Source organism: Arvicanthis niloticus, chromosome 13, assembly GCF_011762505.2.
Source record: "Arvicanthis niloticus isolate mArvNil1 chromosome 13, mArvNil1.pat.X, whole genome shotgun sequence".
Lineage (NCBI taxonomy): Eukaryota > Metazoa > Chordata > Mammalia > Rodentia > Muridae > Arvicanthis > Arvicanthis niloticus.
Genome location: NC_047670.1, coordinates 49,667,972 through 49,690,349, shown reverse-complemented (window position 1 = coordinate 49,690,349; position 22,378 = coordinate 49,667,972). Strand labels below are relative to the sequence as shown.

The window sequence follows — 22,378 nt, the reverse complement described above, 5'->3', positions numbered from 1 at the left end:
AGAGACATAAATGCAATGGTGTTTTAGGTCACAGGGAGGAGTAGAGCTTGTAAGGACATGGGTGTGGTACTTCTGGCTAGTGAGGTGTCCAGTCTCATGCTAGTGCATGAGCCCATGTAGCTGGAGGCCCCGCCCTTTGGCATTCTCACCTTTGGCTTTTCTTCTTAGCATATCCTCCTTTGAGGCTCAATTCCTGATCCCATAGGCTTTGGAGTCTTGTCCAGGAGCCTTTGAGCACTACCCTTCCTCCTCAGGGATTCATAAGCATTCTCTCACCGTGAAGACCATCACCTGCTACGCATGTGCTTGAGGCTTCGCAGCTTGGTTCTCACCAGGAATCTTCCCATCCTTTTGATTGCACAAACGGCACTTTGAACAGAGCCCATGTTAGCAGTCACCGGGGCAAGTGCCACTGAGAGCCAGGAGCATCCTTTGGTGCCACTCCTTGGTGAAGTCATTTATCCCTTTTGGAGGTCTGACTTTGTCCTCGGCCTCTGGAGAGCCTCCCACAGCTGTTCACTCAGGCCTTGGATTTGCCTTGAAACATGGATAGGGGAAGAGCTGCATGCAGCAGCGGGTGGGGGCTGTCTTCGGGATGCTCAGTTGCCACACGTTATTAATCGAGATTCCCTTTCCCGCCGCAGGCAGACCATGATGTGTGTTGTTGCAAGACATGTGAGGGTGTGCCGGCTGATTTTATGTCAACTTGACATAAAGTTATCCGAGAGGAGCGAACCTCGGTGAGATCAGGCTGCAGGCAAGCCTGTGGGGTATTTTCTTAATTAACTAATGACGGGGGAAGGTCCATGCCATTGTGGGTGATGTCACCCCCAGGCTGGTGGTCCTGGGTTCTATAATAAAGCAGGATAAGCCATCTAGAGAGAGAAAGCCAATAAGCAGCACCCCTCCACAGCGTCTGCATCAGCTCCTGCCTCCAGGATCTTGTCCTGTTTGACTTCCTTCAATGATGAACAGTGATTTATAAGCATAAACCAGTAAACCCTTTCCTCTCCAAGTTGCTTTGGTCATGCTGTTTCATCACAGCAATGGTAACCCTAACTAGGACGGAAGGGGCACAGGTCAGGGACACCCCCTTCCTCCTAGTGCTCAGGATGCTGATTGTGCCTATCACACCAAAGGCCAGAGTAAAACACGGAGGAAGGAGGAAAGCCTCAAGAGGCTTGGCTGACTGACACTTTATTTTATATTTTACTGAGTGTGTGGGAGTCAGTACCTAGGTAGAGTAAAGGTGGCATCCTTAAGCCCAAGCATCCTTTTTCTTCTGGGAAGAACTGAGGCACAGGGTTCCCTCTCTGGTTCTCCCCTGAGGATGGGCAGAGCCATGGTATGGCTTCCTTCTGGCTTTGTGAAAGCCAGGCCTCCTGGACAATGGCTGCCCCCAAAGAGTTCTTGAAGCCTCCGGAGACAGACTTATCATAGTTCACATTCTGATCTGCATTTGCTATCTGAAGCCGTGCTGCACATTGTGTGTCTGTTGAACATCGTGAATCCAGCAGGGGCCTGACCTTGTGGGGTAAGACAATGTAGGTGCCTGTGCTGGGGCTTGGGGGGGGGAACCATGCCCCAGGAGTGTGGTGGCTGTGTGGGGCCCCACTGCCAGGTGTTCATGGTTACCTGGTGTCCCTGGGGTGTGTCCTGAGCTGTGGTTTGTACTGATCTCAGCAGTCATCTCTGGGAGGGATAGTTGTAACAGACTCCAGTCACAGGGCTTGATGCTGCATGGGCAGAATGGCCTCTCTTGCCCATAGGGAGATGGTGTTTGGAGGGCAGAGCTTTGTCTAGGTCCTGGGCACCTAGCCTGCTGGGCTTGCTAGGCCAGGTGGGCCTTGGGCTGGGCAGCTGGGCAGCTGGGATGGGAAGTCAGGGCTGGATGGAAGCAACCATGATAGCTCTGATGGGGAGTAGAGGTACGTTACTCTGCATATGCTCTGCTTCATCCATTTGTCTACAGATGCATAACCATATATAGTGCATGCCCTTGTGTCAGCTCTGTGACACCTGTGTCACGTCCACCCAAAGGAGGGAGAGGGCTTCCCACGCTCTAAGATTAGCTTTAGCCTCTCCCTGGTCACACTGAATTCAAGATCTGGCTACCTACCTTTCTTTTGACACTTAGTCTCTAGCTCCTCACTCCTGGGCTCTGGTCCCCTGACCTTCCTTCCTGCTCAGTACTGAGCACAGTTCAGGTTGGCTTCATCTCTGGGTCCCATCCTCTTGATGTACTTTGTTTCCAGCATCATTGTGAAAACTTTGTATGGCAAAGGTTTCTACTTTTTAAAAAATTCTTTGTTTTCATTATTTTTTTTTATATAAAAAAAAAACAACCTCTTTTTCCTGATTGTGAGTGTCACATCATGCACCCCAATCCTACCCATCTCTGGTCCCTTTGTATCTGCCCTCCACCCTTGCAACCTCCCTCTCTAAAGGAAAAGAAGATAGAATAAAAAAACCTTGTCATGGAGGCTGTAGTGTGTTACAGTGTGTCACAGTGTGTCACACAGTACACCAGTTTGTCCACACTTCTTTACTTGCAAATGTTCATTGCAGTGAGTCATTGGTCTGGTTCGAGGCCTCTGGCTTCTGCTACACCCTCAATACTGGGACCTCACAGGGATATCCTGTTGTTGCCCTGTGTTGTGGACACCCTGCAGCTTTGGATCTGCAAGACCAGCCCTTTCACATGCTCCAGCACACATGGGACAGATGTTGGGGTGGGCCAACTCAAAGCCCTGGATCTGGGTCTGGGTGATAGCTGAGTTAGTCAGTCTGCCAGCTCTCCAGTGTTCACCTCACTAGGGAAAGCACTCCTATACTATCCCAGCCAGCTTACCCAATGTTGCAACAAGGGACAGGGCCAGCTCTTCCTCTCTCACACCCTCAGGGCCAGTTGACACTCACCCCTACCAGCCACCTTGGTTAACAGTACTGTGCTGCCCTGGTGAGGTGCAGGGCCTACTGTCCCAAGTTCTCCAGCTCTCATGACCTCAGCGCTAGCTCTCCCACCTTCCCCAGGCAGTGAAGGGCCAGGGTAAGGAGGCCATCTTTTACCCAAGCCACCCCATGGCTGACTAGGGGTGGGGCCAGATCTCCCACGATCATGCCCTCAAGGCTGACTCCCCAGCTCCCCTGCCATCATGATCCATTCTACTGTGCTCTCCAGGTGAGGGACAGGCCAGCTCTCCCAAATGTGGTGGCCAGTGAGGGATGGGACTATCTCAGTACAGTGCCTTAGGCAGCAAGCAGTCTAGACATCTACATGGCCTTTGGTAGTAACAGAGACCTGGGACATCAACACAGACCCTGGCTGCCGAAGGACTACAGACACAGACGTGGCCCTGGCAGTCGCCTGGGTTTGGATGGCCTCAGGTGGCAGAGCAGGCCATTCAGATCAGCATGTCCCCCCTGCCTCCAGCAGCACAACCATCAGATATTTACAGGATCTCCAGTGCTAGCGCAGACCACAGACATTGGCTTGGCCTTTGGTGGTAACTCAGGCCACAAACATTGACACAGACCCCAGCTGCAGCAGGACTGTGGACTCAGCCATGGCCCTTGATAGCAGCCCGGGCTAGAACCTCACCATGGCCTCCTCATATCTGCCTATTTCTCACGGCCAGTTCCACCTTTCTCCGCAGTGTACGAACCCTCAGATTTACTTTCTCTTCTATCTTTCTACCATATCCTCCATCTTTTGGCCATCGTAGTGGAACCTGCAGCCAGCACTTGGGTATCTGGGTGTCTTTCTTCTGCCTCCCACGGCTGGCAGTACTAGGACAAATGTTTGGTTGTCTTTCTTCCTCTCTTTTGCTGCCCCTGCGGGTGTGTGGATTTTACTCTTTTTTTTTTTTTTTTTCAGGAATGTTGATACCTAGGAGAGGAGTTGCTGGCTATGTCAGGGTGACTTTGAAAGAAATGCCTTTTGTGAAAGCCCCTGAGCAGCAGGTGCTCACTGGCTCCCCACCCTCACAGGTCCATGCTCGATGCTCGTGGTTAGCCATTGCACATGGCTTTGAATCTGCACTGTCCTGTCATTGAGTGTTCACAGGCACTGGCCATTTGCACTCTCTCCACGTCTGTCTGTTCAGCCCCATTGTTGCTGTTCTCTTGTGTTATCATGTGTGAGTTTGCCTCTTCTGTACACAAGGGCTTTGCCGGATGCCTGTGATTGAATATTTTCTTGTCGACTATGGCTTGTTTCACTTAATCTTAGCTATGGCTTTTTGAAGGTTATGTACTTGCTATTTGGACCGTTTCTTTGATTGCTTTTCTGTTTGTATTCTGCCCATGGAGACTTTGACTAGTATCTTGTTACAGAGTGTTGTCTCCTTACTTCATCGCAGACGTTGAAGATCTACCATGTATGTCTGTGATGCATGTTGCTCTCTGTGTGTGGGAATTTGAGGTCTTGTTGGTTGAGAGGTGCTTCTTTCTCCATGGATCACTTAGCTCTTGTCTCCTTCAATTCAGGTGGGTGTTTGTCTGAATAGCTGCTTCCGCCAGAACCGCACCATCATGATTGCAGGGTCTGTAAAATTCATTTTGAAATAAGTTGGGAACTGATGCCTCCATCTTCTGAGGAGTATGTGCAGAGTCGTTGTGAATTTCCTGTAAATATTTGGCAGAATTTGCCAAGGAAGCCTTCTGAGTCTGGAGTTTCCATTGAGAGAGATACTGAACTTTGAGTTCATTTTCCTTCAGGCTGCAGTGGTGCCCATGGCGTCTGCTGCTTCTCACATGACCTGATTTTTAAAGGCCTTACCCATTTCAAGTAAACTGTCAGAACAGTGGAACACGGTGTGTCCTCTTCCTGTCCATAGGATCTTCAGTGGTGTCTCTTCCTCCATGGCTGGTGTTGCTGGTCTGTATTTGTTCCCTCTCCTCGTGTGTGTGTTCCCCCCACCCCCGCTGTGTGTGTGTGTGTGTGTGTGTGTGTGTGTGTGTGTGTGTGTGCAGACAGGGTCTGGCTGTATAGTCCTGGCTGATGTCTAGCTTGCTATGTAGAGCATGCTGTCCTGGAACTCATGGTGGTCCTTGTCCGTCTGCCTCCCAGGTGCTGGGATTCCAGGATTCAGGGTTTGTACCACCACACCCAGGCTTACTCTTTTGTTTTGATTGTCTGGTATAACTTTATTGTTTTAGATAATCTAAGGTAGAATTGGAGTTAATGCAATTAATGTAAAGTTATAAGTTTCACTGTTTCTAAGAAGCAGGCTCTGGTTGCATTGATTTTTCTCTAATGTTGGTTGATTTTTTTTTTCTCCCTTCCGCTGCCTTGGAGTCAGACTTGCTTTTGTTATTTTTAGGTCATCAACTGAGATGATTCTTTTTTTCTGATATGTGTTCCTTGATATAAATTTCCCTCTGTTTACTGTTTAACTTGTATACATTGAAGATACCATTTCCAGTTTATGCAGTTAATATTTTTTAAATTTTCCTTGTAACTTCTTATTTTACTTACTTACTAAATGAGTGTGCTGCCTAATTTCAAGTAACTACGTATATTCATGGGCACCTTTGTGCTCTTCCCAGCCTTGTCTGTTTGCTTCCACCTGTGTTCAAGCTGTGTTATTAGGCACATTCTGTTTACCATTCAACCTCATGCAAGCGTTCTTCTCTTGCCCCTGGCTGTATTGGTTCTGAACTCTGCCGTCTGATGTCAGTTTGTCCACAGTGTATTTTCCATCCCTTTTACCTGGCCATATCTTTTCTGTAGCAGAGTTATGCACATTCGGTGAGATTCTTGCTTCTCACCGCCTCGGTTGGCAGCCTCTGCTCTGTGACTGAGCTGGTGCTGTTGGACGGAGCCTGTGGAAACTGGAAAAGCTTCGTGTCCCACCTTCTCTGCTGTGAAGTAGTACAGGGACATTTAAAATGTGCAGCTGAAGAATGAATCATTTTATTTAATTTCAGTTCATTACAGTTTACATTCAGACTCCACCCTGGCTAGGGGTTGCTGGCCTGGCCACCTCCTGTCCAGCCTTTCATCCATGCTGCAGGTGCCAGGGGTTTCTTCCACCCTGCCCACTTGATGCATGCTTTCCAATATTTGGTTGGAACGGGCTCCCACCTTTTATTTGTAGGAAATAAATATCTACTTGGCGCCTATTTTGAAATGTATTTTCAGTATTTCCCTACGGTTGTTTTTCTCATCTTGACCCTCCCTTTCTTGGAGCAATTGATCAATTGATTAGTATCAAGTTTTACTGTCGTTAGGGCTTAGTAACGATTTCTATGTACTATCTTAGTGGTTGCTTTCTAGTTCACAGTATGTACCTTTAACTCTTAGGCCCACCTCCAAACCTACACCCTTCTGCCTACATAGTTCTTCCTGTCCTTGTTCATTCATAAGTATTTTATCTGTTCCCCCAGTATGCTAACAGCCATCATTAATGTTATTACTGATTTTACTTTAACAGTCACTTTTCCTTTAGATAACAGAAGTGAGAAGATGCCTGTTTAAAGCTCTCTCCCTCTGCACCATCCCGACTTTCTTCAGCTCTTTATTTAGACTGAGATTTCCTTTGCTTGGTGCTTCTGACCTGAATAACTTACTTCAACACATTCTGTGGTGCACATTTGGTTGGAACAGGCTCTCACTCTTTATTTGTAGAAAATAAATATCTACTCCACATCTATTTTCGAAATAGATTTCCAGTGAGTATAGAGTTCAGCTGGAAGTTTCTTTTTTCTTTCTGTATTTAAAGGTGCTGCAGTTTACCATCTCCCTCCGACCCACCATAGGCCCCATGTGCTGGGAGGGTCTTCCTCTGCCCTTGGGAGCTGTCTGCTTTCCAGTGGCTTCTTGCCTCTTACTGTGACTTACTGCCCGGGGCTTATTGACACTTAGTTGCTGTAGTTTATAGTTTTGTAGTATGTGGATGCTTTTGGTCATTGGTTTTCGAAGTCTCCTTTGATTGCTTGCTTATGTGCTTATGTGCCTTCTTCCCATGTGTACTCTGGACTTTGGGGGTGTGGCCAGGGATCCTGGACCCCTTTTTCCTTTCCTTGGCTTTTTTCCCTTTGGGTTTAGTTTTTCCTGTTCTTTTTTTCTGCCCACTAGCCCCTTTATTTTCTCCCTAGCTGTGGACAGTCACTTCCAGTATTCCCACTGCCTCAGCCCTTCCCCTGGTGCTGAGGGTTGGACTCAGGGCCTTGCCCGTGTTCAACAGGCCATGGCCACTGAGCCGAATTCCCTTCATACATTTATTTCAGCCCCCTGTGGGCTTACAGCTCCCTGGGATCCTTGCTCCCTTGAAGTTGTTCTTCCCTTGGCTTGTATGGGCACAGATTTGTGCCTGGCTGCAGGCTGGTGCCCTGGGCAGAGCTTCAGAGTGCCTTGTCGGCACCCCTCTCACTGGCTGTACTGGCCCCGCTTGTAGCAGCTCTGCCTCATCGTGCCTATGAGTTGACTTTGTAAACCTCAGAAGCAGTTGAATCTTCCAAGCGTCCCTCCTTGCTCCGCAGGCTCATTTGAGCAGTTCATTTTTCTCTTACCCTCAGAATTACAGTGCCGTAGTGAGTATGGTCACAGGTCAGAGAGTCCTCTCCCGTGTTTGATGGGTTTCCAGCAATAGGAGGGAGCTCAGGCCAGTCTGAGGCACACAAGCTCCTGGCTGTGCATCAGAACAGTGGGGTTTGGCTTAGATTGGCCTCAGTCTCTAAGTAGCCTAGGCTCATCTGGAACTCTCCATCCCCCTGCTTCAGCTTCTGAGTGCTTCAGAGATGTGGTGATCACACCTGACAGCCACAAAGGACAACAACCAGGTCCTTCTCCTTCCCTCCCTCCCCTCCCCTCCTCAGCGCCCAACTGCAATTCTGCTTTCCTGGCATTGTGTAGTTGGCAGAAATAGCAGCCCTGCAGAGTCTGTGCTGCTTCCCTTCAGTTCAGTGTTGGCCTGCCATTTGCCTGTGTTGGTGAAGGGTTGGCTGTGGGATATGTAGGGACCTTGCAGGCTAGTTAGGAGACATCAGATGCAGCATACCAGAGCAGATCGATGAGGTATACTGGGAATTTTCTGGGCTCTGGAAACCTGGTAGTTTCTGGAGGCTGGAAGTAGAGAAACTAGTTTGACCCAGGCTATTATGGTGAGAACTGACCACATAATTTCTCTTTCTAGAAGCTTGAGCCCTGTAGCCTCTCCTCCTGTTACGGAAAGCCTTGCCTTCTCTGGGTGGGCCATAGGCACAGGGTTTCTAACCACCAGACTAGGCAAAGAAGACTGGGTGGACCTTGGCTTGACACAGAGAGGAAGCAGTCTGGAATATACCAGGCAGAAGGGGGCAGCCTGTGAACAGTCGGTATCTCAGCAGGAGGTCAAACCCTAGGAGTCTTCAGCAGTTCAAATGTGAATACGGAAGGCTCATAGGCCTTTCTTAGCATCTGAGAGGAAACCAGGCTGTGGTACTGCAGTCAGCCATGTGCAGCAGTACTACCCTGGCTCTGGTTCTCTGTCACATTCTGACTCCACTCCTGGTCCAGTTCAGCTCCTTTGTCTGAGCACTGTCCTCACAAGTGTTTGCCACTTGACTGCAACACCCTCATTGGGCCTGTAGGCAGCCTGGGGGACAGGGCACAGCCTGAGGCTTGGCAGTTGCTGTGCAGGGTGTAGGCTAGCTGTAGTGTGGCCCTGCTCCCTGAAGCATGCGTCCTCTAGGGGACACAGTGAAGAAGGTATCTACACAGTTGTCTCTCCAGGAGATGGTTCCATGTATGGCAGCTGTGGCATGCCTCCACCTGCAGCTAAAGGTTTTGTGAGAATGTCATTTGATTGTCCCACGTATCCCTGCCTAGGCAGCACACGGGGGATGGGGGCAGTGTGCACACTTGCTCTCATGGTTGTGCAGCTGGGCACTATGCCCATGGCAGGGACAGGGGCATCTGTCACACCTAGATGGTTGTGTTTTCATCATGCCTAGCCGCCTTGCCCTTTCTTCTGAGTTCCCATTTACACATGATGAATTGCTCAGAGATCAAGTGTGCATTCTGGGAATTCTACTTTTTTTTTATGGTACCCAGGATTGAACTCAGGTCCTGTCACAGTAGCTAAGCATCCTTTAAGCTAAATAAATCCCCAGGCTTCTCTTCTGGGCATCCTGACAAATTCCTGCACTTCTGTACTCTTGTGTCACCTGCTCCTGACTGTTGAACACTCATGCCTGGCCACCCTCCTCTGTCACCTGCTCTTGACTGTTGGACACACATGCCTGGCCACCCTCCTCTGTCACCTGCTCCTGACTGTTGGACACTCATGCCTGGCCACCCTCCTCTGTCACCTGCTCCTGACTGTTGGACACTCATGCCTGGCCACCCTCCTCTGTCACCTGCTCCTGACTGTTGGGCACTCATGCCTGGCCACCCTCCTCTGTCACCTGCTCCTGACTGTTGTGCACTTGTGCCTATCCACCCTCCTCTGATACCTGCTCCTGACTGTTGGACACTTGTGCCTGTCCGGCCTCCTGGTCTCCTTGCCACTGGCATTTTCTTAGCTCTGACAAAGTTTCTGTGGCATCCTTAGGTCATTGTAGGCCTATACCCAACCTGCACATCATCATTGCAAGGGGCCTTGCCACTTTTTTCTCATAGAAGAGTGATTTTTGATGCTTCCATAGTGTTCTTAAGGTTTTATTAAATTAATATAGAATTTGTCTAGCATTGAAGCTATCAGTTCAGCCATGTTGATGATTTATCCATAACCTGGTTTCATTTCTGTTTCTGAAAAAAAAAAAAAAAAATCCCAAGAAAAAGCAACCTAGGGGCAAAAGGTTTATTTTTCACTCACAATGTCAGATTGTAGTCCATGCTGCGGGAAAGCCATGGTGGTGGGAACTTGGAACAGTTATATCACAGGCCAAGGCAAAGAAGGAATGGATGTACATATGCTTATTGCTCAGCTAGCTTTCTCTACTCTTACTCCGAGGTGCTATGTATACAGAACCTGGAATGTGAATTTTCATCAGGGAGGCTGGGGTCCAAGGAGCATACAGGAAACTTCAAGGACCTAGAATGTGTCTTGTGCTGAGCTTTTATTAGGAACAACTGATGCACAGATACTATGTGCGCAGATACTATGTGTGCAGATACTAAGTGCGCAGATACTATGTGCGCAAATACTGTGTGTGCAGATACTATGCAATCATTGAAGTACATTTACAAGAAATAGAGGGTTTGTTTGTTTGTTTTTTAACAGATCACCAGTGAGAACAAAGACAAGTGTGGACAACACATACACTGGAGCAGAGCAAGCCTTTGCATCTCAACAAAGTACATTCCATTTCCTGAGTTATAAGTGCCCATCGAACAGACTGTTTCCTTCTGCCCTTAGTGTGCCAAGGGCTGGAATGCTTTTAGAATGTGTTTCTTTCACAGACTAGGCTCCTGGCAATACCAAAGTTCAGTACCTGGAGTGGTGCCACTCACATTCAGGCTGTGTCTTTTTATACCAAGCAAAGCAGTCAAGACGGTTCCTATCAGACCTTCCCACAGCCTCCCTGAGCTAGACAGTCCCTCGCTGAGTCATCTCTCAGGTGACTCCAGGTAATGTCATGTTGACAATGTTAACCAACCATCACAACCAGGCTAGCCAGCTCTCATCACCTCCTGACTTCCAAATATTCTGTCATCTCAGAGAGGCCCCCAACCACTATACTACCTTCATCCCGACTGCAGCCTTATGTGTTCCAACTCTGCAGACTTGCCATTTCTAGGTGTATAGTCTAGATAGAGTCATGCAGCTCCTGGTTTGTTGCTGAGCACAGGTGCTGGGTGTATCATCACATGGTAGCATATGTGTGTCAGTCAGACCCCTCTTTAGTCCCTTTTGTTACATTGTCTGAAAAGATAAGGCTATAGCTTATCCGTTGTTGAACATTTGGCTGGCCTCTACTTCTTCTCAGGACACAGTGCTACTCTGAGTGCCCTGGTGGTATTGTGTGGATAAAAGTCCTCACTATTCTTGGCATGTGTACTTTGCGGTAGAATTGTTTATGTGCACAGTAATGGGATTGCAGAGCACAGGGACTAGGTTTCTCTTTGGTGAGGTTAGTATTGTCAATCAGATACCTATGAGACAGGCTTCTGGGAACACCTTTGAGGGATCGTCTGGGTTAAGGTTAGCCTCTGGGAATGAATGTCTATGAAGGACTGCCTGGATTAAGATGAGATGGGAAGACCTGCCCACTGTGGGAGGCACCATTCCCTAGTCAGGGTATCCTGAATCTTATAAGAGTGGAGAATGTGAGTAGAGGACTAGCATGTATATGTTAATCCAGTGGTCTCTGCTTTGAAATGTGGACAGAATATGACCGTTTTTCTCAAATATCTGCTTCTGTGACCTCCCACCATGATGACTATGACCTGGAATTGTGAGCCTAGTGAATCCTTTCTCCCTTAAGTTGCTTTTGTCTGAGATTTTATTACAACAGAAAAGAAACTAAGACAGAGACCCCTTCCCTTTGCAGCCCGAGTGGTAGGAGGGCAGGTATAGATATCCATGCCTGACTCCCTGTCTGGCTCTGCATGCTGAACTGGAAGGCAGCTGTAGGGTACGGAGCATCTGTCCTGGAGACCCCCACTGTGAGAACAACCCAAGCATCTGGTGATAGTGATCCCGCAGGCAGCACCATCATCTGTCTTCTCTACTCCTTCCTCTTGCCACCCAGGGTCATGCTCTTGACATCCAGGAGCTGTGCCAGGTCACAGTGGCCAATGTCTTTCAAATCAACTCCCATGGTGAGTCCAGGGTTGGGCCCATTCTCCATCCTGCTGCCCTGGGTCACTGAGGTGACACTGGAGGCCTTACTGTATTGTGACCACCATGCAGGCCAACCCCAGCTTTTCAGGTGTTCTTTCCCAGCATGAGACAGGCTCCCTGGCTACCCTATTCCCCATTATCAGCTATTCATGGCTGCCCTTCCCAAACTCCTACTTTCCTTCAGTTTCCTATAGATCTTCAGTATGATGACGTTGAGGCCATGGAAGGAGTGTATCCTAGGTTCCCTTGGGTGTTCAGGGTGGGCAGTACAAGGGATGAGAGCCAAACCCCACGAGCTCAGGGAGAGGGGGGAAGCCTTTCCTAGACTTGTGGTATGCAGGCCTGGGGCCTGTCCAGGTGGGCCTATGCTGGGTGTGAGTGGACTGAGCCTAGTGTTCAGGGTACATAGTTGATCTGCACTGTCCTTTGTCCAGGCCTCCTTTGTCCAATTTCTGCCATAGTAACTGCATGCTGGGGGTGCACCCATGGGAGGAAGAGTCCTTTTGATTATCTCGACCATCTTCTCTTGGGCAGTGACATCCTTGGAACAGAGTCTCCGGTCCTTGGGGGAACTAAGTAACACACAGGAGCTTCAGGACAGGCTGTATGTGTGGCCACTACATCTCTGCACTCCTGCATGGTGCCACATGTACACTTGCACACTTGTGGGTGAGCCGATCTGAGCTCAGAACCTGAGGCCACAACAGCCCTGTGGCTCACGTCCATGTGACACACACAGTTGCATACCTGCTTCACTTTAGAAGTAAGCACATCTGTGGCCACATTCTGAGACACATGCATGGATATACTAAGGGCAGGTGCATGTCACCTTGTATTGTGCCTCACCACGTGCTCAACCGTGTGTCTGTTGTACCCCAGACTCAATGACAGACTCAAAGAGATGAAAATGTCTCAGTGGACACAGGCTGGAGTAGAGAAAGCTCATAGGTTTGCTGCTGCCCAATGGGACTCCAGTCCTCTAAGAGGGTCCTGCTGGCCTGTTCTAGCTGAACTGGGCTGAGGCCTAGGTCCCAAGAGAAAGGTCCTATCTGTGAAGCTAAGTCCTGAGGGTTGGGAAGAGAAAAAGAACCTTTGTAGGGAGTGTAGGCCTGCCTCTCAGCAGCATCGCTTTACATGTAGGCTTGTAGGCCTGAGGGCATTGGGAAGCCTGATGCTTTTACTCACCCACCTACCTAGGCTGTGCTACAGGCATGGCTCCACTCCCTGCCTAGCTTCTTCTGGCATGGGTGAACTGAGGACTCACTAGCTCCAGGCTGTTGGATTCTCATTGGCCACAGTGTTGAGGTGTTTGGTTCTTATGTCCTCCCTTTCTATCTGTCCCATGTCACCCAACACCAGCCCTATTTTTGGCATCCTTGGTAAGTTCCTTGTCTTGGCACAGAGAGCACATGGCAATCACTTCCCAGTTGTGTTTCTTGTTTAGAACTCTGGGAAATACACCCCACACCTATCTGACTTCAGGGAGGCTGGATACATGAGCTTTCTGGAGGCTGCTGTTTACATGTGGCAGCTCTGGGCTGTCTTCACAACTCTGCCTCCTCTGTGCAGATTGAAGTGGCTAGCATGATAGAAACTGCTTTCCCAGTTCAAATGCATGGCAGCCCTCATGAGCGTGCTTTCTGATGGCTGTCAGCTGAGGGTGTCACTGGCTGCATGTGGTACCAGGGCTCTAGGGTTATGGTTAGGGTCTTGGTGCCCTGTGTGGTTTAGTGACAGTATATTGTCTACCTTGATGTCACTCCCTCTTTTGGGGCTCAGTGGGCATTTAAAGGACCGTGGCCACTTGTCTTGGAGAGTAGAAGGTTCCCAGCCAAGTTTACTAGAGGCCCCCAAATACAGGCTCTGACCTACAGTGGCCATTGCCCACAGCTTCGTCTGAGGTTGAGGGCCAAACAATGGTCTCCCAGTCCCCTCTCACACGTCCTGTCACTCCATTCATATTAGCAGGCCTAATGTGCTTGTCATGGCTTTCTGGGGTCTTATCTGATCCCATCTGATGAATGCGTATCATACAAATGCCATTAGCATTTAAAATTTTGAGATAAGCACAGGATTACCACATCCTTTTCTCTATGTTGACAGAGATTCTTGCTTTAAATTGTTATTATTGTGTATGTGTTTGTGTGTACTCTGTGTGTGTGTGCATGCCCATGCGCGTGTGTGCATGTCATAGCACACTTGTAAAGTTCAGATAGTTGATCTCTCATCCTGTAAAGGCTTCTTGGGATCTAACTCAGCTCCCCAGGCTTGTGAAGTGGGCACTTCTACCCACAGAGCAGTCTTACTGGCCATGCCCAGTGCCTACTTCCTTGAGTATAAGCTGAGTGAGCACACCACCTACTGTGCACTTCAAGGGGAAAATGGTATTTCAGTTGCAGGAGTGACCTTTGAGGAGGGGGACACTTTGGGTCATTGAGTAGATCAGACTCATCTGGGTCACACATGCTGACCCTTTCAGTCTTGCCCTGCACCAGGCAGTGCTGCTTTGAGATCTGCCACAGGGTTCAGCCTAAGCCTCCATGTCATAGGCCCCCAAATCCAAGCATGAGACTTGTATCAGTAATTTAATGGCTTAGTGGTGGCAAGGACAATATTTGTCTGGCTGTGGGTGGCCTAGTGTCATCTCAGGGTGCTGTTGGAATTGCAGGTTCTTGGCTGGTTGATTCTAGAATCCCATCTCAGTGTTTTCCTTGTGCGGTGGGCCAGACACTGCTCTCTGTCTGACACTGGCTGGGCTGAATCCACACCAGGTTCTTGGTCAGCCTGGATTAAGGTAAATGTGCAGATCTCTTTCTCTTGGCAGTGGAGAAGATTCCTCTGTGTCAGGCTCACAGATGGTCAGGTGGCTTAGCTAGGGTTTCTGTTGCTGTGATGAAACACCATGACCAAAGGCAAGTTGGGGAGGAAGGAGTTTATTTACTTCCACTTCCACATCATAGTCCATCACTGAAGGAAGTCAGGACAGGAACTCAAACAGGGCAGGAACCTGGAGGCAGGAGCTGATGCAGAGGCCATGGATGGGGGCTGCTTACTGACATTCTCCTCATGGCTCGCTCAGCCTGCCTTCTTATAGGACTCAGGCCCACCAGCCCGGAGCTGGCACCACTCACAGTAGGCTGAACCCTGTCCCATCAGTTACTAATCAGGACCACAGCCTGAGAGCATCTTATCCAGCCCGCTACAGTTGAGCACACCTATATACAGAGACCTGATAGCTCAGGAGGCTCACAGATGCAGACAGGACTTCTCACTCCACATGGGAAAACTGCGGTCCTGAGGGAGGACTTTTCCTGGATCTACAGAATGAGAAAATAGATGGTAATAGAGTTTCTCTTCAGCAGGGATGGCACCTGTGTGTTTTCTTGGGAGACACTGTGCACAAACTCAGGGCTTCTGTGAATGCCCCACCCACAGCCCATACTCAGCCCTGTGCCTTGTTCAGAGGAGTGTCAGCTTAGGGTGTCGGGTCTTGTTTGATGTGACAGTAGAATAACCCTGGGTTACTCCCAGGCACTTTTGGTGCCAGTCTTCTCTACAGAGGCCAGAGGTCCTTGCCAAATGAGGCTACTATACCTAGTGGCCCCACCCATGCTGAGGTGCCAGAGGGCATACCTGGTTCTGGATGTCTTTTTTTTTTCAGTCCTGGGACAGGCAGAGCTTTGTCAACCTGTCCACTGTCACTGGGACATGTTTGTGTGTATGTGTGTGTGTGTGTGTGTGTGTGTGTTGGGGTGGGGGGGGATGAGTGTAAGTTGGTTTCATTGATAGCCATACCACCGGTTGGTTAGCATGCATTCAGTAAGCCTGATACTGTGTGTTCGCTGGAGTCACTCTGGGTGAATGCTGAGTATTTATTTCCTTTCAGAAACTCCCTCTGGTTCCTTCTCACCCGATACCTACTGCCTGTTTTCTAGTCTATTGTGGACTACATGTGAACTACATGCATGTACAGTCATGGGGGTTGTCCTTGTAATCCATACCATGTGTCACTCATGGTGGCCACGCTGAGTCCTTTCCTTTACATTGCTAAGTAGTGGCTTTATCACTTTCTTTTTACCCAGCACCTTCTGAGGGACCCAAGGCTGATTCCAGGTAGTGCTGAAGCCGCGCTGGCTCTACAAGGTTTCTGTGTGTTTCCACTTCTCGGTGAGTTGCCCGAAGCAAAATTGTAGAGCAAATAATGAGGTTTGTGTTAACTCGAAGCTGAATCCATTCAGCTTTCCAGAGCAGCTGACATTTACAGGACTCTGTGTCCTCTCCAGAGCCTGCAGGTGGGGGCAGTTGTAGCTTCCGTGTGTATTGCAGTGGCTCCTGTGCGGTGTGTTCTCCTCTGGGTGCACGTCAGTCTCTTGCCTGTCCTTGTCATTACTTGTTCTTGTCTTGTGACTGTGGGGTTGTCAGAGCTCTTGTGTGCTCAATGCAAGTCCTGTGGCAGGTGCTAAGGGGAGACTTTCCTGGCACAGGCTTGTCTTTTATTGGAGTATCTTATTTCTAACGTCACTGGGGTCCCCAGAGTGTTCCACCCACTCCTGTGGTGTGAACATGATTTCTGCCTTACCCTTCACTCAGGCACCATTAGGAAGGTGGACATTCAGTCCAGCCTTGGTGCATGGCGAGGCCTTTGGGGAGGGGGGTGGTTAAATACAGGACACCAAGGCAGAGGCTCGTGATAGAATTCTGGTGGTTTAGGAAAAGAGACCCAAGAAGTACACATGTGTCTCAGCCATGAATCCTGGAAGGTCCTCTTGAGGGCCTGTTCTATGTTGTTGAGATTTCTTTTCTTTATTAGGTACCCTGCCTCAGGCATTTCGTTACAGTAATGCACTGTTGTATTAATGGCTTATGTATTTGCAGGCTTACGGTTTTCATATTCTCGGCTCCCACCTTTGGGCCTGACATGCTTGGAATTTATTCTTGTGTATGCGGTGAGGTAAGACTGAGCTCATTAAACAAGTAAAAAAAAAAAAAAAAGTTTTTTCCTGTTGACTATGCTGGCGTCCTTTTGGAGAGCTGCCATAGCCGATTGCTGTAGTACATCCTGGGCCTGTGATACTTGAATTCAGGCGTAGGGCCTCCGCTGCTGGCTGTTCTGAAGCTCTTCTGGATGCCCAGGCCTTTTGTGTTTCAGTTCAACTCAGCATCAGCTTGTTAACTTCTATTTAAAAAAAAAAAAAACTTTTTTCTAATTTTGATTGTGAAGGCTTTGAAGAATTAACATCTCAGCAACACTGTCTTACACCCCATAAAGCCGCTTTTTCTTCTATTTGTTCTCTCTTTAGAATTGCTTGTAGTTATCAGTGACATGCTTTGTTCATGCTGTAACATATTTAATTCATCTGAATGTTCGCGTGGTTTCTATACCATCACAAACACCACTGTTTAAATTTCACTTTCCGATTTGGGCCACAGTTCACAAACGTGGCTGGCGTTTGTACACTGCTGCCCAGTGGCACCTGAGATTTCCTTGTTTATTCTTGGAGGTTTCCTTTGGCTTCCTCGGGGCCCTCTGCAGATGGCAAACCCAAGACACAGCCCTGATGTGGACTTCCAGCGTACCCATCTTGTCCCCCTGTCTTTTCCGATACTGCAGCTCCAAGTGCTAACTTGTGCTCTGTGCTGTCCCCGCTGCATTGTGATTCTCTCTGCTGAGTATCCTCAGAGTTCTGATTTCTGCTTCTGGTGGTAGATGGGCTGGCAGGCTGATCTGGGCCACAGCTGTGCATAGTTTCTGGGTTGGGCCTGTCAATACTGTGAGTGTCCTTGAAGAGGAGGATTCTGTAAATGCTCTCACTGGCTGCTGGAATTATTGGTGGTTCACACTTCTTTTCTCTCTCTGTGCTGTTTCTTGGGTTCACTGGCTGTGTAGCTGCTGTTTGTCAAGGCCATGACAGAGTGACCTAATGCACGAAGGATGCCAGGCCAAGTAAGGAGGCTGGCTTGCTTTTCTGTTATGAGATGACCACAGTCTATGAGAGATGGAGAAAAGACACATCCTGGAAGGGACACAAAAGTAGACTGCTTTCAGTCTCAGAAAGATGAGAGCCACACCAGCATCCCGTCTGCCATTGTCTGGGACAGGATCTGAGGAGGAGTAGAGAGGGCTTTACAGGAGGAGGCTAGAGTGGCTCCTACCCCTTGCACTGGGGCTTTGCCTACTGCTCTGTATCTGAAGAATGAAACGGCCGGTGGCAGCTGAGCTGCTGCTACCCTCCCTGGCTGTCCAGGGGCTGCAGAGCAGTGCCCTGGGTGGTACTGGAACGTCGTTGGATTTGGCTTTGCTGGGGATGAAACAGAATTGTTGTTATGTGCAGAGGCTGGAGGGACATGAACTGATCTCTGAGAGGCATACCTCATGCTGCCCCACCTGCGACAGCTTGTGAGGTAGTGGTAGTAGATGGCCAGAAGACACTACTGAAGTCTGGAGACATGGGAAGAGGCACGTGTTGGACAGCATTTGCCTAAACACATTGCAGCAGAGCTGGCTAATAAACTGTAGTGGGCTGCATGGAGCAGGGCTTTGCTTCAGGGACTGGAAGGATGGGGCTTGCAGAGTCTGAGGTGGGTAAAAGGGGCCAATGCCATACCTGGGCAGAGCTGCCAGCGGGAGGCCATAGAGGCTAGCTTGGAGTTCAGAGCCAGCTGGGAACAGAACATGGGCTAGTGGCACTCAGATGATGTCAAGTCCAGAGGCTATCAGGTGGTTCTCATAGGGAGTGGCAAGTGACATGGTCCTGGGGAAGTCTGTGCTCTGATGTTCTGAGGTTGGCCAGGTAAGCAGATGACCTTGGGCCATAGCAGGTAGTGACATATGGCAAGAAAGCCTCTGCTAGCCCCCACCTTCTTTGTAACCCGTCATAGCATCCTTAGCCCGTGATTGTCTGCAAGTATTCCCTGTTTGTTTTCTCTTTCCATGCAGGCTGCCAGGACTGTGTCCCTTGGGAGGCGGGGCCTTATTCGCTGTTTCTGCCATGATCTGTGGTCTCAGGCAGGCTGCTCTATGGTACAAGGCATGGTGGTTGGTGGCCTTGGAGGACCCAAGGCTGTGGATCCTGCCAGGTCAGACCTCCTTCTCTGTTGGGCTATGTGTGTTGGAGACAGGCTAGGACAGGGTTGCTCTGGCTGGCACTATGGGTAAGGTGTGCAGGGTTATCCCTAAGCAGCAGACTCATGGTATTTGGAGAGGATGGGTTACACGTCATTGTAGGTAAGTCTTTTGCGTTGGAAGGACCTGAGTTCCCCATGGAAGAGGCCCCTACTCTGCCAGGTTTAGGTTATCACAAGGGCGGGAGAGCAGTATGGTGTGCCTCTCTGCATGACAGACACTGGCCTCAATAGGAGCAGAAAGTCCAGCCATTTGTCTAGGAAGGAGTTGGAGCCACAGGGTCAGTGGCTTCAGCTCCCACAGCCAACTGTGTGTTTTGCTCTCTTTGCTCTGCATGCCCCTATCCATCCACCTCCCTACCCTCTTTTGTCTTTTTGTGTGTTTTCTGCCTGTTCCTCTAGGTTGCTATTTTTGTCTGCCTTTTTGCCCTTCAGTGATATACTTACTACCTACCTGAAGCACCCCTCACTCCTGTGCCTTGCCTTTCTGCTCCTGACTGTCCTTGGCACCTCACACCCTTTATCTGAGCATCTCCCAAACTCTACCTGTTTCTGCCCCATCTCCCTGTTCTTCTCTCCTATTCTGGGCTATTCCTGAGCTTCCTGCCAACCCCAGCCTCTCTACTCCAGGCTTGAAGTCTAGCAGGACACCAAGAAAACTGCTGCCACCAGCTCCAGTGCCATGAAGCAGGTGTCAGAGCTGTGGGGCTTCTGCCTGGCATGTTCCCCCTAGGGAACTTGAGGCTTGGCGAAGGTGGTGGCTGGTGGGCGGAGGAGAGGGTGCCCTGGTGCCTGTGATGGGGTGCAGAGCAGGCAGGGGAAAGACATTGGACTGATATATGTAGAAGGACACTCAGGACAGTTGGGCTCATTCTGGGCTCATTCTGTGGTCAGCACACTTACTGAGAGCCCCTACTCTTCTGGAGCCCATGGTACAGTGGACATGAGGGCAGCCTACTCTTCCTGGAGATGGACACCCTGGACACCCTGTCAGCAGTTGCATGGCCCTCACCTCTATTGCTTATGTCTTCTCATCCTGCCCTGCCTTCTGTCCCCTACACTTCTACTTCCAGCCATCCTGTGCTCTGCCTCTTTGTGTACCCTCTCAGTTACACCAACATCATGGGCACATGATGGTTCTCACAGACCACTGCCGCACACTGTCCCACCTACTGCTGTCCCTTCCTGCATAATCCACCCATGCATGTCCACTCGTTCCATTTGTTAGCAACACCCTTCCATAGTTCCCATAGACTGGAGAGTGCCCAGGACATGAGAGTAACGGCTGTAAGTCTGCAGTCTGTGGAGCAATAGGCTGCTGCCTGCCACCCCCTGCCTGCACAAGGCAGCTTACCATGCTCAGCTTCCCTGGCTGGTTCCACTGTCCTCTACTACTGCTACTGTATCTGTAGCAGATTGCCTGCGAAGCCTAGAATACCAAGCATCTGCCCTTGACGGGAAATGTCTGCCACCCCTGTTCTGTCGAGCTGTGAGCAGTGTGGTCCACACTCGCAGGGACTGTCAGCAGCAGCAGCAGGGGGTGAAATAAGGAGATCTGCCTATGTGGGAGTGGCTCCGTCAGCACAAGTCTGGAATAATGATGGATGAAGCCTGCACAGGTGGGTATGCTCCCGAGACAATGTCCAGATAGTATGGGTCATGGAGACGGAAAACGGACTGGTGGCTGCGGGGACTGGTGTAAGCAGGATCTAGCTGAATTGGGCTGTGAGGGCGCTGAGAGTATGCTAGTGTTCTAAGACTGAGTTGTAACAGTCATGCATCTGTGTAGTACTGAGTCACGGTTGGCGAAAACATTCTGTTTCCAAGTATTGACTTACACTAACCCGAAGGTGCTGAGGAGGTGGTAACTATTGGTCTAGTGAGTAGAACATTCCAGAAATCAGACTGTGAAAGCCCTTTGTCCTTGGTTTGGGTGGCCAGCAGCTGCTGCGCCCAGCATTTTAGAGTCATAACTGCAGTGGTTCACGAGGCAAGATGGTGCTTCACTCTGAATCTTTGGTGGGATGTTTGTTCTTCATAAGTGACGCCACACAGTGCACCAGTGTCCTGTGTCACTGGAAGTGTGCCCAGTAGGGCTCTCTGGAAGGTTATGTGTAGATGATCCCATTAAGCGATAGGCTACAGAGTAGAGTAGCCAGTGTTTTGCTCTCTGTCTCCTTGTTGTCTTGGGTTCTCACATGGGCCAGTAACTATAACTTCCCCTGATACTAAAACATCCAGGGACTGTGGTGCACACTGCCAATGAGCAGCCTGCTTATATAGAGTTGTCATCGTGAGTGCTGGGTAGGCGTAGTGGTAGGTATGCTATGGAGTAGAGAAGCCTGGTCAGCCAGAACCGTTCAGAAGGGTGTTAGGCTGCGTGGGTGTGGCTTCAGACTCACTTGATCAAAATTTCTGAGAACCAGCTGGTTTCCTTGGTGCAGATTCTGCCTGGCCAGAGGCAAGAGGGTGGCCCCACCAGCTGGTGCTGCACACATTGTGGAAGCCTGAGCTGACCGCGCTAAGGCACGGGGCACTCCTCTTGGAACACTAGCTGGACTCCCCTGGGCATTGGAAGCATGGCTGAAAACATTTCAACAGAGAAGCTAGAAGAAGTGGAGTGAGAAGCTGTTGGCGAGATGAGGCATGGCTTAGCCTCATCGCCTGTGTGAGCAGCCACTCGGGACTTGGCCACAGCCTTCTGACCTGTGCAATGGGTCCATTATTCTTCTCAGTTGGATTTCCAAGGGTTTAAGTCCACATGCCTTGGCAGAGCTGCTCCTGACACCCATGGGCTATGCCAAGCATACTAGAGAGAGCTCCTGTGGTGTTGGTGTCCAAAGGGATGCTGACTGAAGATATAAACTATGATGGGCCTAGTGCTTAGTTAGGGCAGAGGGTGTGAGGGCACATGGAAAAGGGGGTGTAACCCTATGGGGGATGAAGTGGGCACAGGGATCTCTGGGGACCAAAAGCCTGGGTCTGGGGTAAGACAGGACAAATGTTCTATAAAACCACCCTCTGCAGCAGGAGCACCGTCAGCTGCACTGGCTGAAAACCCAACTCTCAGATGCTATTCAGCCATGGAGTGGTGCAGAGGGTGAGGGGCTGAGAGGGATGGTGTCCAGCTAGTTATTACTCCTGCCTTGAACCCCCCTCACTAGCTGTCTTGTCCTGGGTTTGTTTGATGTGGCCTCTCCACCAGAGCAGAAGAGTAGGCATTCCTTGGGAGCATTGTAACAGGTACCAAGGGCTCATTGCATATCTTCAGACTGTATTCTTGGAAGGGTTTGTTCTCAGAGGTGCTTCCCAAAGGTGGCCTCCCAGCATCTCCTAGAAATCTGGAAGAGCAGAGATTATTAGGACTGATCAGCAGGGAAACAGACCCAGGAGATGATGTGGATTAGTTGGGGGATACCCAGTAGATCCCTACAGAGACCCAGTAGATCCCTACAGAGACTATCTGCTATCTGTTAGCAGACAGC

At 49.7% G+C, this 22,378-nt stretch overlaps 1 protein-coding gene across 1 annotated transcript in view; it reads left to right on the top strand.

Annotated features, from left to right (window-relative positions):
* Tsnare1 (t-SNARE domain containing 1) overlaps nucleotides 1–22,378 on the top strand; it is a 46,557-nt gene that overhangs the window by 5,710 nt on the left and 18,469 nt on the right. Inside the window, 6 exon segments of the mRNA XM_076912307.1 lie at nucleotides 7,252–7,277; nucleotides 11,701–11,749; nucleotides 12,306–12,379; nucleotides 19,537–19,611; nucleotides 21,921–21,973; nucleotides 21,975–21,993. Of these exon segments, the coding sequence (XP_076768422.1) occupies nucleotides 7,252–7,277; nucleotides 11,701–11,749; nucleotides 12,306–12,379; nucleotides 19,537–19,611; nucleotides 21,921–21,973; nucleotides 21,975–21,993 (296 nt within the window).